We start from the raw sequence: 18,566 nt of genomic DNA on the forward strand, positions 1-18,566 counted from the left end.
CCCCGGCGCATCAACGGCCTACAGCATAACTTAAATCCTACGTTCCAAACACGCATACCTTCAGTGGTATCGAAGAGCACTTGAACACTGACCACTTGAACTTCCATCCCGACTACATACGTTTATTGACTTCATTAAATATTGAAACGAGTTGGGAAAGTCCTTGTTTAGAAGGAAAACATAGCGAAGTATTAACCCCCCAAAAGGTCATTTAGTCCAGTCAGTGGATATAGTATGGTTCAAGCAGTTCATTTATTCAGTTTGTCAGACATTGTTACAACCTGTTTACTCACGAATATAGTTACATCAACACATGTTTTACCATCCCTGACTGGTTTATTGAAAAAACAATTAGCGACATATATATTAAACCTACAGATTGCTATAAGAACTGTGAACAGAAGGTGCGATGACAGTTAAAGAGAGATATTTGAAGATATTCTAGTACATTCGCGCGGCCATTTGCGTTACTGGATTTCTAAGGTATAGTTCGTTATTTTTATTTTATAAAATAATTGTTTTTGCATGCTTAATTTACAAAATTGCAAAAAAGTTATATTCTGTCCGACTTCAGTTGCTATAAAAGAGTAAAGATATTGATGAAATTATTTTATGTATGTTTTCGGTGATACCCTTTACATATTAGCATAAGCAATAAGCAAGCAGTTCGCTTTGGCTTTATAGCAATACCATTAAATGTCATGCTTAACGGAGCTATCAGAGAACGAGCTTATTTGTAAATCGTACTTTAACATATTTTGACATTATCGATTTATCGGACGGACGCATGGACTTATTAATGGAATTTATCGACTGTTATTATGAGTTTTAATAGAATCCGTGTCATATTGCACCTAGTTACAGTAGAATGAACTTGTTAACAAAATCACAGAGAAAATAAAATTTACAAAAACATATATAGAAAGTCGACCCTGGAGTTCACATTATCAAGTTTTCGATCAATCGAAACTGGCGTTAGGTCGACGCAGATCGTTGCTTCTAAGTCGGCTGCGACGATTTATCTACTTCCGCCGAAATTCGAACCACCACTATTTATATGCAAACAGTAATCGTTGAAATGATACCAGTATTATATGGTTTCGACCACATGCTTACAATATTTGACAGTATGCTTAACGAACGTATTCTTTAGTCGGATTCCTTAATTAAAGTTACATTCTAATTCAAAATGAGCACATAAACAAGTATAACAAGCATAAATTTAGAGTGATAAACCTTTAATTACTTACATAATAATGTATTTATGGAAAATATTCGTTACTTATAACACAATTGTAACCGTGTATTTTAATAGCTGATCTTGCAAAAGTATTAAATGATTGGTGAATGCTAAAATAAATACTGTGATTTATAACGTATCATAAGGTAGAAATACTGTGTTTTCTGCAACTTTATTTCAAATTAAACTCGGTATTCTTCATAAGAACCATTATTTTCGACATTTATTCATCCTTTCTGGTAAATTGAAACATTTGTATTAATCGTGGTAAATTTTATTTATTAGTTTAATGGTTGTAGCCAGCGTGGTTGTGTATACAGGATATAAATTGAGAAAAAACAAATATTATCAATTCTGTTTCCATCTGCGGAATGATCTTGTTCTATTCCGGTAGTTTAATTATCTGATATAAATACGGATATTATAAGCACCAATTTAATGCCAACGTTTTAAACTTTAATACATTTATAAGTAAAACATCATGTGTACAATTCCGTGTGTAAATACTTCAGAAGTGTACAAAAAACGCCGATGCAATATAATTTGTTGCCTTTGCAGTTGCTAGTGCCTCATTAAAAAGCTTGATGTAAGTGGTATTCGAATATTAAACATGGAGTATGTATTTAGATGAAGTATTCCTTAACGTGTGACGGTTTGTGTGCACCATTTGACTGATTACGAAATTGACATCTTACGAGTCCGTCAACATACATGCAACACAATTCAATCTTGTAGACTATTAAATAGAATCAGTATTGAAATTTGTTACTGGCAGTGCAAAGATACAGCAAAATAAGGGCTTAAAATGGTACATAGAGGAGACTTGATGACTATTTACTACCGTTTATGTTCTTGAATACAAAGGTGTTTATTAATGCTGCACTCTAACAAATATACCATTTCTACAACTGTTTTATTTTTTGTCTTGAAAAGAGCATTTTTTGCGTAAATATCTGCAAACCAATGATATAAGATTGCTGACAAAAATCAGATCGTACATTTTCATATTTCCGTTAAAAAATTAATGTTTTATGGCCAACGGTTTCAGGTAAAATGCATAAAACATCAATTTTTGAACTCATATATAAAAATCTACGATATAATTTTTTGTCAGCAAATCTATTTACTGGTTTCCATGTTTTTTTTGCAAAAATTGGCTCGTTCCAAGACAAAAAATGAAAAAGTTGTCAAAACGTTCAATTTGTGAGAGTACGGCTTTAATCAGCAAGAGGTGTTAATGATAATAACTAATTGCCTCTATCTCAACGATAGTCAGCGATGGATGACAAGCCTACCCAGCCAGAACCGTGGGCAATAGATTTGGATGCATTGATAGAACGAGTCCATAAGGAGTTTGATGCCACTCATACAGACGATGTGCCTTGTACGAATGTCATGTCCAGCCAAAGCACATCTATTGAAGTTTGCGATAAGAACTTCACTGATAAACGAATTCAAGAACATACTACGGCAGATGGGTCAATGGCCGCATCATTTCTTCAAGGAGACAGTAAGTGAAATTTAATCCACAACTCTCTGACCTACTTTTATCTTTTGTCAAATATCAACACTCAGTTTGATTTATTTAAATTATAAGAATTTTAGATTGTTTCAGTAATAATTCTTAAGTAAGTCGACGAATAATTTCTTATTTAACAGGTCTGGTAGAGGCAAAATCTATGTCTGAAAGTTTGCTTAAAGCGAAAGAAAGCGTATACCCAGTGTCTCGTCTTGACATGATTACGAAGCTGAAGGGTATGAAGAAACAACGAGATGTAAGTTTCCATGTAATGATAACAAGTCGGTAAAAATTGAATACTAGTATGACTAAAACTTACATGCACTTGCAAAATATATTAATTTTCATGTTTTGTTTCCCTCCTATTATCTTATCTTTGTTTGTCGATCGCTCTTCCCCAATCAGTGTCTAGAATAACAAGTCTTCAAACATAAGGCAACATTACATGGTGTTTTCGTGTGGTCTCAGTAAGGTTGAAATGCCGAATGCTGTTCAATATGTCGGTGAAAGGACATTCTGAGGCACTTAGTACTGATGCTGCTATTTAAAACATGTAAACACACATCACTTTGTCTATTACAATTGTTACTGCAATCAAAGTTGTTTATTTCTTCGAAATGGTCGCATTTGTGTTATATCAATTCCAACAACAAAATTTAGTTAGGATGTGTCATCAAAACTCACATAACTACGCCTCTGCAACCAAATGGTTTCGTATGAAGATATTTGAAACTTGCGTGTAACGTGATCCATTTCTTTTTCTTTTCATGAAGGGTGGAAAACATTTGAAATGACGTCGCCAAAAAGGAGTCACGACGTCGTGGTTCGCACGCAATATTTTAATCGACGCCAATAATTTGACATGTTTTTCTTAAATTTTAGCATGAAAAAAACACACGAAAGTTAGTGTAAGATCAAAACTTGATTCCTCGTGACTACATAAAATTACATTTATCTGCAACTCGTGAAGATATCGATTTTTGTGATTACCCGTTTCAATCTTAGGCCGAAACACAATAAATATCCTCTTTTTAATGGTATATTCTAGTTACTTTCCATAACTTTCACAGTCTTGTTAGGAGCAGACACTTATTGTTGGAAATGATAAATTATGTTCACAATATTTGCTCTATTTTCAGGCCAAACTGGACAAAAGAGCCCGCCGTGTCTACATGGTGACTAACTACGTTATGCCGTTCTTCAAGCAAAGAGTGAATGAAACTGTAGCATTCGCTAAGTTAATTCCGGGATTCAGTGACTTGCATATAAATGACCAAAAGTCGCTTATTAAAGGTAATATATTCTTAGTTTTAACATTTTTGTTTCATGTTTATATTAAAGATACACATTTATATTGATCATTCTCGGGTCTATGTCATAGAAGACATCAATAGTGTCTACAATTAATTTAAAATAACCTGAGAAAGTACCCTGACGGGACACCGAACTATTTGGATTAGACGTGGACACATGAACCAACACACTAACTCACTCAACTAACCATTTCAAATTCCTTTCTACCATGCCGTTCTATCGACACAATCATCAATATCGTTACAGATTCCATTTTCGAGTGTTCAAGTATTTCGGGACATACCTACGATTCCTCTTCTGGAATATTTTACGCGGACGACGGTACTCCCCTTGACACGACGGACTTAGAACTCGTTATGGGTTTTCAAGAAATTGTAATCAAGAGACTTGAATTTTCGCTATATGTGGAGAGCCTCACAATGACGCCTTTGGAAGAATCGGTTATAAGAGCGCTTACCATTTTTAGACCGGTGATAGGTAGGTAAAAGTGATAGTTTACTATTATTGTGTCTATATAGCATCCGGTAGAGGGCGAACATGACACGATTCTTAATTTAATATTTGAATTAGACGGCGGCAACGTACTACTACTTAGCACTAACCATGACCCTAACCCGAGTGACATATATAATAAACCGCGTCTATGCCCAGCCTATGCCTCCTACCTCCTCTATTGGATGGTATTTAGACCTAACCATTTCCGTTATACAAAACACCATACATATTTTTTACTATTAAGAAGTATTTTTACTGATAAGAAGTATTTTTTACTGATGAGAAGTATTTTTTACTGATAAGAAGTTTTTTTACTGAAAAGAAGGCTTATGGAAACGCAATTGAATGTATGTAATACAATGGAAACTACAGGGACAGGTAACCCTAACCCAGTAAGTCGAAATTTAAAAACAATCGTTTAAAGGCACGAAGCAAGGGCCAGAACAAAAATGAACTACAGACACAAACGTACTACCCTTCCTGTAAATGTTTGTTTACAATTCATGGTTAATCTAAATCAAACGAAGCCTAAATCCAAACCTGATGAGTCGATAGCAACGTAGCTCCAATTCTCTATGTGAAATGTATTAACTACGTATGATGAGTGTACTTGAACAAACATACAACAAGCTCAAACCATATTTTGAATAAAGGTCTTTCGATTGGATTTTCGGTGAGACTTACTGTCAAAATATAATTACAGGACATTGAAACTGTGTTCTTTTAATACATGCTATTTTTTGAAGAATTTATGATGTAAATTAATAAATGACACATGTTTTTTTTCTCTGCTTGAATAGTATTAACTATTCACATATTACCAATACCAAGAAATACAAGTCATGTACATAGATCCAATAAATTCCACCACTTGACCATTCACAAACCTAATCAGCACAAACTCAGAAAAGAGACCACCCCACTATTAAGATCATTTTCTCAAAGTCCCGAAGGTGGTCTGAATAGAGGGGGGAGGGGTATTGTACTAGATACTCAGATGACATAAACACAAAGATGAATTTCTTAAATAATAATGTAAAAACACTTATCATAGAATGCGTTTTCTGTTTTAGATGGATGCAAGTTGATTGAACAGGAGAAGGCAATGAAAATTTATGAGCAGCTTACACGATGCTTGTCCTACGTAATATCCCTTTACCACAGTGACCCTGCATTTAGAGGTGAGCAAATGAATACTCTACTGAAGAAATGCTACGAAACTGATAAACTTTCCGAGGATTTGTTAGGAATCCGTGCAGAAAAAGAGTGACCGGCATCATTCCTGGTTCTGTCGCGAGAGATGTGTCCACTTTTGAACAATGAATGATATGATATTAAGTTGTTTTTGAGTATTGCCAACGAATAACATGTTTTTTTAGCGTATCTATGTTTCCCCAATACTAATAGAGGTTCTGAAAAATCTTGCTTGTGTCAGCACATCATAAGCACGAGATGCAAAATATGGTATGTTTGCAAAACTTGTGGGTTAATGTTGAGGGGTTGCTTAAAGTAATTGCGTGAAGTAAGCACCGTGACACCGGTTCACCATATCGCCACGGTGACCTTACTTAATATTATAGGAGTCTTGTTCTCGGGGTTACGAGCAAGGAAACCATGGGGACCTATGGCACTGTTTAGTCGAGACCTGGCCCTTGAAGAAGGCACATGTGTATACCCGTGGATTATGGGCATGCTATGTGGATAAGCGATTCCCAATGCCGGCTCGGCTCATACGTTGACACATATGGTGTTTTGTTTGGATAGGGATGGGGTCAGACTTAAATGCTCGAAGTAATACTAGTTTCTCTGAATGTAACACACCGCCAGGTTAACCTTGGATGTAATGCCGCTGGTCTCCTTGCTCGTTTTTAAGGCGTTCACTCCATAACAGTGCCAGATTATGGGCCGAATTAGCCTTTGGAAACGAGTTAATGTCCCTATCCTATAGAGCATGTGAAAAATCAGGGTATCCACATGTGCAAGCACGAAGGGCCAGGTCTCGACTGTACATTGACATAGGTTCCTATGGTCTTTTTGTTCGTTTCTGCGAGAACAAGTCGTACATGTATGGTAGGTATCAATTAAGCGAATATTGCCACTAAGGACGGGGCTTGACTAGAATCCTCGTAGTAAAACGGAATGTAACACACCGCTTTTATACCCGTTGGTACAATGTCATTGGTTTCCTTGCTCGTTTTCAAAGCATCCGCTCCATAACAGTGTCAGAATATAGGCCAGATGGGCATTTGGAATCTAGTTCATGTCCCTATTCCGCTTAGCCTGCCAAAATGTTAAGGTATGCACATGTACCAATCACCTAGGGTCAGGTTTCGGCTGCGCTGTTTCAAAGGTCCCCATGGTCGCCTTTCCCGTTACCACGAAAACAATACTGGTACTAGTTGTATGGTGATAAGATGCTAGCACAGCATCATTGGGATGATATGGTTATATGTTGCTACGGTGCTAAATTCACAAACATGTTTTATGTGTTGTCTTGGATGAACGCCATCATTTAACAACTTGTTGTCTGGTTTTGTCCTAGAGTACGCCACCATTGCACAGCTGTGTGTCTATTTAAGCTCAAGTGGGCGACAACATTAACATGTGAGTTTATAGTTTAGTCGAAGTGTATGGCACCGTTTCACAATTCGATGTCAATTTTCGTCAGGTTATACTGCACCATGTAACAAATTTGTTGATTGTTTTACCCCGTCAAAGTGTGTCGCAACATTAAATAGTTATTTGTATATTTAAGTTCAAGTGTTCGACACCATCTATCATCTGTTTTTAAATTTTGGATTAAGTGTACGACACTTTTTCACAATTGTGTGTCTATCTTTGTTGAAATGAACAACACCATTTAAAGTAGTGTGCCAATTTTAGTTTAATTGCACGATACCATTTAACAGTCGTGTGTCAATTTTAAGTAAGACACAGTTGAGCAGTTTTATGTCTTTTTTAGTTAAAGTGATCGACACAATTTAACAGTTTTGTGTCTATTTTAAAAAAAAAATAGTTCAAGTCTACGAAACCATTTAATAGTTATGTGTCTATTTAAGTAAATGTGTACGACATCATTGGGTATTTATTTTTGTTCAAGTGTACGACATCTTTTAACAGTTGTTTATCCATTTTCGTCAAAGTACAATCTAATCATTATAGGTCTATTTAAGTACAAGTCTACGACATCATTCGACAGTCGGTTGTCTATTTTCGTACAAATGCAAGGCACTATTTAACTGTTGAGTGTCAGTTTTGATTACAGTGTTCGACACCATTTAACAGTTGTTTGTTAATTAAGGACAAGTTTACGACACCATTTAACATCTCTTTTTCAATTTAGTTCAAGTGTACGACACCATTTGACACTTGTGTGAAGATTTTAGTTAAAGTATACGATTTTTTTTTAAAAGATGTGTGTCTATTTTAATATCACTGTATGACACTGTATGTCACAATTTAACTTTTGTGTGTCTATTAAGTTCAAGTATACAAGCACATTTTAACAGTTGGATGCCTATTAAGTCTTAGTATTCGACTCCATTTTACAGTTGTTTGTCGGTACAATTTCAAGTGTACGACACTATTCAACAGTTGTATGTCTATTTAGTACAAGTGTAGGATGCCATTTAACGTTTGAGTGTCAACTTTAATTGTTGAGTACGACATAATTGATAGTTGTGTGTTTATTTTTGTTCAACTATACGAAATCATTTGACAGTATGTTATCTTTTTTCGTTCAAGCAGTATGTCTATATACGTTTAAGTGAAAGTTACCTTTTAGGTAGTGTGTGTTAAATATAGCATAAGTTTGTGTCACCATTTAAAATTTGATTGTATAGTTCAAGTGTACGACATTATTTCACATTTTCATATCAATTTTAGTTCATTTGTACAACATCATTTAACAGTTGTGTGTCTATTTTATGTTACGAATGGATCTATTTTCGTGAGAAAATTAAACAGTGTTTTATCTCATGGTCATGTCTTTGTATGTGCATTTGCCAAGTAACGTAATAAACGTTGTTAAAATAATTTGCCATGAGTGAATATATGTCAACAACATATTGAAGAGACTATACACCAAATTTATATCATAATTGTAAAAAAATACCAAAATGTAAAAAAAAACGAGTCGGAGACCGGGTTCGAACCGGTGTCGCCAAATCTGCAGTCCAGTATTGTATCAACTGTGCTACGAAGGTTGACACTCATCCGTCGGAATATTTAATCTATATACCTAACTTGGTAATATCACGTGATAACATCGACTAGCCATACACACATTATAATGAATTCTACTAGGTATACACACCTAGTAATCTATTTTTAATGAAACATACGAAAAACTGCAAAAATAAATTAATTGAAAACTATGTGGTACTCCAATTAGTTAGTTTCAACGCATTATACACATCGATACCAAGTTTATGTCAGTTTTTGACAATTTTCCTTTTTTTTCGCTATTTCATCATACGGTGTATAGCCCCTTTTAATGTACAAATCATCCACAATGGCAATTGAGAAGGACATTTTAATAGTTTTACAACACTTAACCCTCAAAGCAGAGAAACAGAAAAACTTTCCGCATTCAGTAAACAAAGTATAAGCTTTGGAGCGAAGTCTAGAAATCTTAATTCATCCTAAAATAAGCGTTTGAGTACATCGAGCGGATCATATATGATTTCTTTGAATGTGTAGGTTTTAAATTTCATCATCATATCTTTCATCAATCAAATGCAGTCGTCTTACAAAAGTGTGCATTTTTCTTTTTTATTACCCTAAGAGAAAAAGATCTAAAGCATTTAAACAATTATTCTTCAAAGGCTGTTTAAAGTATGTGTGTGAAGTTTGCTCAGCCATCGCCAATCGACAATCGACATTGAATATTTGGTATATAATATCGAATGTCGAGCTAGAGTTTTATCCAGCTCGACATTGCAGCTCGACATTGAAGACTTGCTATATAATATTTTATGTCGAGCTAGAATTCCGTCATTCTCGACATTGCAGCTCGACATAGAATATTTGCTATATATAATATCGAATGTCGAGCTAGAGTTCCATCCAACTCGACATTGCATCTCGGCATTGAAGATTTGCTATATAATATCGAATGTCGGGCTAGAATTCCGTCCAGCTCGACATTGCAGCGCGACATTGAAGATTTGCTATATAATATCGAATGTCGATTGTCGATTGGCGATGGCTGAGCCAACTTCACACACATGTTTTAAGTTGAAAGACAACAAATGTGATACGATGCCAGTTATCTGAATATATATATATATATATGATTTGTCACCAGTCGTCATATAATATACGTATAAAAAAATTCAACCAGTTCAAGAAATGTGTTAGTAAGCGAATTTTTGCGAGCGTATTAACATATTTCAAGAACGAGTTGAAAAGCAAAGTGAATTATACGATAACGAGACGGAGTTAGATATAATTTTTGCCTTTTTTCGGCGATAGATAACAAAAAATACCTACTTGTTTTTCCTGCGTGAGTGATTAACCAATTACCACAAACTTACATAGCAATGGTATTACCGCGCAATATACATTAAGCCAATGGACTAATTTACAACAAAATATGTTTAGCAGAGCGATTATTACGCTTATATGTAGCTAGTATCCACATACAATCACAACATAATCACTATACGTTTAACAAAATTTGCTAGTATTCATATAGAACCACAACCTAAAGACTATACGTTTAATAAAATTCGCTAGTACCCATATAGAATCACAACCTAAACACTATACGTTTAACAAAATTTTCTTTCTTTTAAATGAAAACGTCACACACGGTTAGACGACGTCACATTTTTGTAACATGTTCATGACGTCATTTTCTTTAACATACAACATCGACGAAGCTTTTAAGAATGTTTGTCATACAATTAAGAAAAATATCAGGTTATTCTCACATAAATTGAATGAAAAAACTTATTTTTTAATAAAATAAATCTTTATCATAAATAAACAAAAGGATAAATAATGGCTTAATGAACAAAATACAAATTTAGAAGTTATCGTTTCCAATTCAACTGTCAGTAACGTGTCGAATGATATTGTTATATAACACATGAGTTTTACAAACAAATACGTGATGGTTGTATTAAACCGGAAACAAGGTTTAGCATGTGATAAATAACGGAACTGTTTTGTTAACTGCTACTTAGATTTTCTATCAAGCAATGGGATAAGGAAAAGAATGGCGCCACTCGCTGCTGTAGTCAAGCCTGCTGCCACGTAAGGAACCAAGTAACTTCCTGAGATGTCGTACAGAAAGCCTGGAAAGTAGTTAGAATACTTTAAACACCAAGTTTGATTACCTTAAACAATTTGTTATCACTAATAATGTAATAAAATGTTTGGCAGGGTCAATTATAGCTGCAAACAGCTTTTTCCTTTTGTTACAGAAATGTTCTTTTTACATGTAACATAAATATGATATCTATAGTTACCATCTGCTTTCAAGAGCAAAATTCGGTCTCACTTTACAGAGTATATTGCCCTTCCCTAAACCTACGACCATTAATTTTAATTTTAGAAGTGTACTAAACAATGTAATTCCGCTATAATAATTGACATTCTCAACATCAGTTTTGTATGCAATGAAACTATCAAATAATCATACCACTTTTATTTTCTAGGAAGTAATGTATATAAAATATTTTGTTAAAGATATAAATAAGCACATGTCACAAGTTTTCACACTGTACACATGATATCAAGAACGCATTTTACGCCCAGATTTTTCTGACTTCTTGTGTGTAACCATACAGCCAACATAAAACAAGCCGAAACTAATTACTCCTAAAAAAATCTTTATGCCTGTAACATTAGAACTATACACACAGATATTCCTGAGGAGAAGCTGGTCATTCCAAACGCATCGGACAGTTTCTCTATGCCGACAATGTCTGCCAGCAATACAGAGGTAAGCGAGACAGTTACGCCTGGAATAAAGGAACATATACTGGCAATTCGATCGCACATATCATCCTTCTATACAGTTCTGAAGGGAGATCCTACTCATGAACATAATACAACAAAAGTAAGAAAACCGTCTCAGTCTCCGTTTGATGGATTTCGTTTTTTTGAAAGTAGTGTAACACTGTACTGTCAACGAAACCCTGCTCCGTTTTTAGATTCGTTCTGTACTCAAATATCACCACAGACAATAGGAACTATTCCGAAGGAAAAAACAACAACAATTACACTATGGTTTTAAAAGGAGCACACTTATTTACAATCGCCACATACACTTAAGGCCAACCGTTTTGATAAAAAGCAAATTCATTTAGAAAGAGCGATTCTTCGAAAGCGAAAATAACTACAATTCCGGTTTGGTTGAAACTGTTTATCATGAGAAGAGGATCACTGTTGATGCAAAGTAGTGGCGGCTTTTAATCCGGAAAAGCACCACTGGCAATGCCCAGTAGCGGCGTCTGTCAATCCGAAAAAGCACCACTGACAATGCCCAGTAGCGGCGGCTTTCAATCCGAAAAAAGCACCACTGGCAGTACTGCTGGAAATGCCCAGTAGTGGCTGCACTCAATTCGAGATAATATACGAAAGTAATCCTGATTAAAAGTCATTAGTACTAGAAAGCAGCTTTGCTCATTTTTAAAAAAAAAAATATATTCCGTTCCATCTTTTTAACCAGGGTCAGACTAAGCTTGTTTTGGTATAAATTGCACAATGCTCTCTTTTTATAGAGGTTTGTGGCTCTAAGCTTACCATAAAATGAGTTTAAAGACGTTATTTGATAAAAATTAAATATGAAACTCAATATGTTAAGCTTAAGATTATTAGGTAAATCGGAGCAAGGTGCATCGTAAACTTATTGCACCGATCACATTCTTCACTGCGATCACTTACCACTAAACGTTCCAAATAATATAGAGTACACGACCAGAGACCCGAATGAGCTCATAAAAGGTGCTACAACAGTAGAACAGCCGCAGATGACTAGGGCTGCGCTGTATAAGAAGAGCCGATTGATCCACTTCCGGTCAGAAAGGAAGCCGAACAGAACACGTGCAATTGTGTTGGTTATACCAATCACCGACAGAAGCCAGACGGCGTCCAGTTTCTCAATTCCTGGAGAGAGAATAGTTATAAGTTTAGATTTGAACACCCCTTGTGCATTCATATTGGTGTGCACATATGTATGTACCAGAAATTATTCACACATGTCTTTTTAAAACGTACAAAAGCATTCAAAATACTAAAGTACGTATTGAAGATCATTTAAATGAAGGAATATTGACTATATGAGCAGTCATTAAAGATACAAAACTTCATTTGTAAGTTTTTTATATGTTAAATATATACATAAACATATTCCATACTTACCAAATTCAATTGCAGTGTCTGGAAGGTATATGTAGGGAACATAATATCCGAGACTGTAAAGGAATGATGATACCATGAAGAGGTTAAAAGGCATAACCTTAAATACTGCACAGTCAAAATGTTCCCTGGAACTGGCAATACATCCTGAGACACAGTTTGAACACGTAAACGTATATTTCCCCTTCAAATTGTGCATGAGTTCGGAACTGGTTTGCGTTCTCGTATTAATATTATCATTTGTGGAAATGGCATGAGTGATATTTTGTTCTAAAAGAGATCGCATTTCAGGGCAGGCAATTCTAAAGTCGGTAGATGTCTTAAAAAGGTTATCGCAAATTGTTTCTTTTGTCGGCTCTTCGGTCAGTTCAGCAAACCCTGTAAAGCTAAGTTTCCCCTTTTCTAAATGTTCACGACTGCTACGCACTGTTACTGCAGTGACAGTTTCGAATTCAAAGAAATTGTTTTTTTGTTCGTGGCCATGTCCAAGTGGACTGAGAGATAAAAACACAAGACCACAGGCGATGCAATTAAGGAGCAGTCCAGCATGTACTAAAATTGCCCCTTGCCAAGCGTACTTTTGAACAAGTAAACTAGTTATTGGGCTGAAAATAAAAGTTCCTATTCCAGTTCCACTGACCCCAATCCCTGTGGCAAGGGCTCGACGTTTGTCAAAGTAGGATGCAACACATACGATCGATGGAAGACGAATAAGCCCATATCCAAAACCTGGAAAGGTAACAATTTATTGTTACACCAACTTTTTCAATGGCACAATCAGCGAGAACTGGACTTGTTAACGTTTCCACGTTTGGGAAATCCAGACGCATGGAGTAATGACTATCAGAGTATATTTGCCAAAGAAATGGTAGAACAATAATTAAGTAAGCTTACTGCAAAGGACCAACCTGTCATGATACCAAGCGAGAAGTAGAGAAACTGCATATTTGGAGCAAATATGCTGACAACCTGACTGGCAGACGCAACCAGAGCACCAGAAATGGCGACGGTTCTGCAGCCAAACTTTCTGACCAACATAGAAACTACAGGCCCTGAAATCAGCGACAGACAACTGACTTAAAAAAATAATAATAGCGATTTTCATTTACGAAAGTAGCGTTTTACAATAAATAACATTTACCAATAAATAGCTTTATCTTTTTAAAGTTGTCTGTATTGTTAGACAATGGTTGACCATTTTAGTTGTTTTTGAATGGTCTGTTCATGAAAAAATGTGAATCTTTCTCAAATGTTTAGAATGGTAAGAAAACAATCACAAAAACTTTGTGAATAGTTTCATGCTTTTCATTGTCATAAAGAAGTATTATAGCAATAATTATTCACTAATGACAAATCACCAAAATGACCTCCAAAAATAAAGATATAATCTACTCACCAATTAAACACAGGACACCTTGGCACAATGATCCAATCAACGCTGTGCTGCCTCTGGTTGAACCATAATACTCAAGCAGTTCTACATATATAACACCAAAAGAGTAAAATAGACCGTCTATCAGCATATGCACGAGAAAGCAGGCCACGCAGACGACCCATCCCCAGCCTCCGTCAGGTATCTTTGGCATCTTCGCAATACCAGAAATGGCGTTGTCTGTGTGCAATTTTGAGTCGCTATCTCTCGGTGTAGTTTCGATGTTCATCTCCATAACAAGCGTTCAACCTTACCCACCTATTTAAAATAAAAATAAAAAAATCAGTAAATAAAGTATGCCTCTTCGCTCGTCAAGAAATCACGTTGAAAGTGTCTAATTTTGTTCCAATTCGGAGTTTTATTTAAAAAACGTAGCAGGTCTGACACTTCTATCGTGAAACACTGTTTATAACCACCTAGTTAAACAAGAATTGATTAGTGGCAAGGACACAAGAGGCGCTAAAGTTACCACACAGAGTTGTTGTCTAAACATGGACCAGCTTCATCAAATATCACAGTCGTATGTGGAGTTTTGTGCCGTTGTTCCTTGTTTGTGGTTATGATTGCTTGTTTTTTTACCCTGTGCCATAAAACGGGGTTTATGTGTCACGTTTTGGCAACTGAGCTTGTTTCTGTAGTTTTTCATGAAAATATTAGCTTTAGATATCCGACATCCGTTTCGCTTGATCCGCCTGGTGGTTCAGATATGAATGCACGTGCTCTAACAACTTTTTTGCAAAGAGGTTAACCGATATTCACACACGGAACCATTAGGCGTTGTTTCCCGCTGTTTTTCCTGTTAACTTTAAGCCGTAAGACAACGATTATACAATTTGCATTTGGAGACGTCGCCAAAGTCGGGTCATTTGAAAACTACTCCTGGGCAACCTAAGCGTTAAAACAGGTAGATATTGATAACTCTTGATTTATCAAACCCGATACAGTGGTTGCTTCCCTTTGCTCTACAGTCAGTGATTTATTGAAAGGCAAAGCAAATATATAACGTTTTTAAGTGATACAATAGCATTATGTTTGAAAACATACCCTTATTCTGTTGCACTTTACCAGGTTACTATGTGATCTGCTATATTTGTTTCCGCTGTAATTCACTGCGCATTACGAAGATGTAGTAAACTATAGATTTATACAATAATCCACATTAACTCGACTGCATTATCACCGAGTGTTTTACACCGTACTGGTATAATTGATAGCATTTTAAACCTTATTTTCTTTGGTAAAGGATGACATGAAAACATACTCTACTACACCGCAGTATAATAGGTGTTATCTTACTCCATAAAGCTTTAAGTTACAACTATTTGATTAGAATAATCCGACAGAGTGAAGACATTCGGTGATTATTAACACGCTCTATAGCTAAACAGTTAAAATATTAAACCATATCATTTATACGTAACGGTTCATTTTTCCTGCTCTCTTTCATAACATTAGTATGCTAGTTATAGAAACATCATTAATGCAACATAGTGTATGGCTTACCTACCGGTTTTTCTTTTTGCTGTGCAATAATCACTGCCACAACTGCAACCACGCCAATCAGGTGTCGATCAATATCATGTGACTTCATTCAAAATGTATTTCATTCATTTAAAAAAGTCTATTTTTTAACTTTGCCAGCGTCGTTAATTAATAAAACGAAATGAAACTTTGCGTAAATACATGTTAAAAACTTATTTTCTCAAATCAAGCTATATTTGTACAACTTGGCAGATATCATCCTCTTCCGTCATGGGAGATTATTGCGTCAGAGATTGACAATCATTAAGTCAGAGAATGCCAATCAATGCGTCAGAGATTGATAGTCATTGCGTCGGAGATTGAGAGTCATTGTGTCAGAGATTGGCAATCATTGCGTGAGGGATTGACAATCATTGCGTCAGAGATTGACAATCATTGCGTCAGAGATTGACAGTTATTGTGTCAGAGATTGACAATCATTGCGTGAGGGATTGACAGTCTTTGCGTCAGATATTGACAATCAATGCGTCAGAGATTGACAATAATTGCGTCAGAGATTGACAGTCACTGCGTCAGAGATTGACAGTCACTGCGTCAGAGGTTGACAGTCACTGCGTCAGAGATGATTGACAATCATTTCGTCAGAGATTGACAATCATTGCGTCAGAGGTTGACTGTCATTGAGTCAGAAATTGACAGTCATTACGTGAGAGATTTACAACTATTGCGTCAGAGATTGACAGTCATTGCGTCAGAGATTGACAATCATTGTACGAGAGATTGACAGTCATTGCGTCAGTGATTGCCAATCTTTGCGTCAGATATTGACAATCATTGCGTCAGAAATTGACATTAATTGCGTCAGAGATTGACAGTCATTGCGTCAGTCATTGCGTCAGAGATTGACAGCCATTGCGTCAGAGATTGACAGTCACCGCGTCAGAGATTGACACTAATTGTATCAGAGATTGACAGTCACCGTGTCAAAAATTGACAATCATTGCGTCAGAGATTGACAGTTATTGGGTCAGAGATTAACAGTCATGGCGTCAGGGATTGACAATCATTGTGTCAGAGATTGACAGTCATGGCGTCAGAGATTGACAGTCATTGCGTCGGAGATTGACAGTCATTGCGTCAGAAATTGACAATCATTGCGTCGGAGATTCACAATCATTGCGTCAAAAATTGACAATCTTTGCTCAGTGATTGACAATCATTGCTTCAAAGATTGACAGTCATTGTGTCAGAGATTGACAGTCATTGCGTCAGAGATTGACAATCATTGTGTCAGAGATTGACAGTCATTGCGTCAGAGATTGGCAGTCATTGCGTCAGCGTCTGTGATTGACAATCATTGCGTCAGAGATTGACAGTTATTGCGTCAGAGATTGACAATGATTGTGTCAGAGATTGCCAATCGTTGGGTCAGAGATTGACAGTCATTGCGTCCAAGATTGAAAATAATTGCGTCAGAGATTGACAATCATTGTGTCAGAGATTGACAGTCATTGCGTCAGAGATTGACAATCATAGCGTCAGAGATTGACAATCATAGCGTCAGAGATTGACAGTCATAGCGTCAGAGATTGACAGTCATAGCGTCAAAGATTGACAAACATTGCGTCAGAGATTGACAATCATTGTGTCAGAGATTGCCAATCATTGCGTCAGAGATTGACAGTTATTGCGTCCAAGATTGACAATCATTGCGTCAGAGATTGACAATCATTGTGTCAGAGATTGACAGTCATTGCGTCAGAGATTGACAATCATAGCGTCAGAGATTGACAGTCATAGCGTCAGTGATTGACAATCATTGCGTCAGAGATTGACAATCATTGCGTTAGAGATTGACAGTCATTGCGTCAGAGATTGACAATCATTGCGTCAGAGATTGACAGTCATTGCGTCAGTGATTGACAATCATTGCGTCAGAGATTCACAGTCATTGCGTTAGAGATTGACAGTAAGTTTATTTATATTTCAATTTTGTCAGGTCTCCAGTCAATAAGACACCGCTTTCATATACGATAAATTACCACGTTATATATATGTAATCCATGATTTATGTAATGGTTAAAACTTGAAAGGGATGAAAATGTAATTTGAGTCATGAGCCTCTTTAAAAGGCAAATTTAAATACAACAAAACATCTGTATTCGTATGTAAATAGGATATGTTCACCTGAAATTGTATACAATATGTTTATAAATGTGCAAATATCAAAGTAATATGTTAATAGGCAATTTATAATTTAATACATTCTGCCATATAATATTACCTTTCAGAAAAGATGCAATTATACGGGCATGAATGTAAAGTAGAATTAAAAAGTTCGAATATTAATGATATGAAGGCGTTATATAGTTTAATTTTTTTAAAGAGATTTTATCTAATGGAACTCTATCAAACATCGGTTCTTGAAAGGTGGCGCTGTATTCAATAGGCATGTACACGCATGAAGACATGCGTCTTAGTCTCATTGACTGCACCTATAGTTCAGCGGTAGACCGTCCTCTTCTGGTGAAGAAAGTTGCGTGTATAAATCCCGGCCGCGTCAAACCGAATGACGTTTCTAATATGGTACACGTAGCTCCATTACCTAGCTTTTGTAATTAAAAGAGAAGTAATTGGGGAAATGCTATGTTCAATTCTGGTTAAACCTAGGTTGCATTCCGTATATCGCATTCGGAACTCCTGGGCCATTTTAT

At 36.0% G+C, this 18,566-nt stretch overlaps 1 protein-coding gene across 5 annotated transcripts; it reads right to left on the reverse strand.

Moving 5' to 3' along the window:
- Window positions 1–10,276: 10,276 nt before the first annotated feature.
- On the reverse strand, window positions 10,277–17,925 carry LOC128202968 (monocarboxylate transporter 12-like). Of its 5 annotated transcripts, none has more exons than XM_052904179.1 (8): window positions 17,895–17,925; window positions 15,878–16,082; window positions 14,335–14,628; window positions 13,847–13,990; window positions 12,942–13,667; window positions 12,465–12,686; window positions 11,439–11,539; window positions 10,277–10,870 (listed from the first exon to the last, which is right to left on the reverse strand). In XM_052904179.1, the coding sequence occupies exons 3-8, from the start codon at window positions 14,603–14,605 to the stop codon at window positions 10,814–10,816; spliced, it is 1,521 nt and encodes a 506-aa protein (XP_052760139.1). In that variant the 5' UTR covers window positions 14,606–14,628; window positions 15,878–16,082; window positions 17,895–17,925; the 3' UTR covers window positions 10,277–10,813. The 5 variants fall into 5 exon arrangements, with proteins under 5 accessions (XP_052760139.1, XP_052760138.1, XP_052760137.1 ...); XM_052904178.1 differs by lacking the exons at window positions 15,878–16,082; window positions 17,895–17,925 and adding exons at window positions 14,840–15,258; window positions 15,415–15,660; XM_052904177.1 differs by lacking the exon at window positions 17,895–17,925 and having other exon boundaries at window positions 15,878–16,747.
- Window positions 17,926–18,566: the final 641 nt, after the last annotated feature.

This window comes from Mya arenaria, chromosome 9 (assembly GCF_026914265.1).
Source record: "Mya arenaria isolate MELC-2E11 chromosome 9, ASM2691426v1".
Lineage (NCBI taxonomy): Eukaryota > Metazoa > Mollusca > Bivalvia > Myida > Myidae > Mya > Mya arenaria.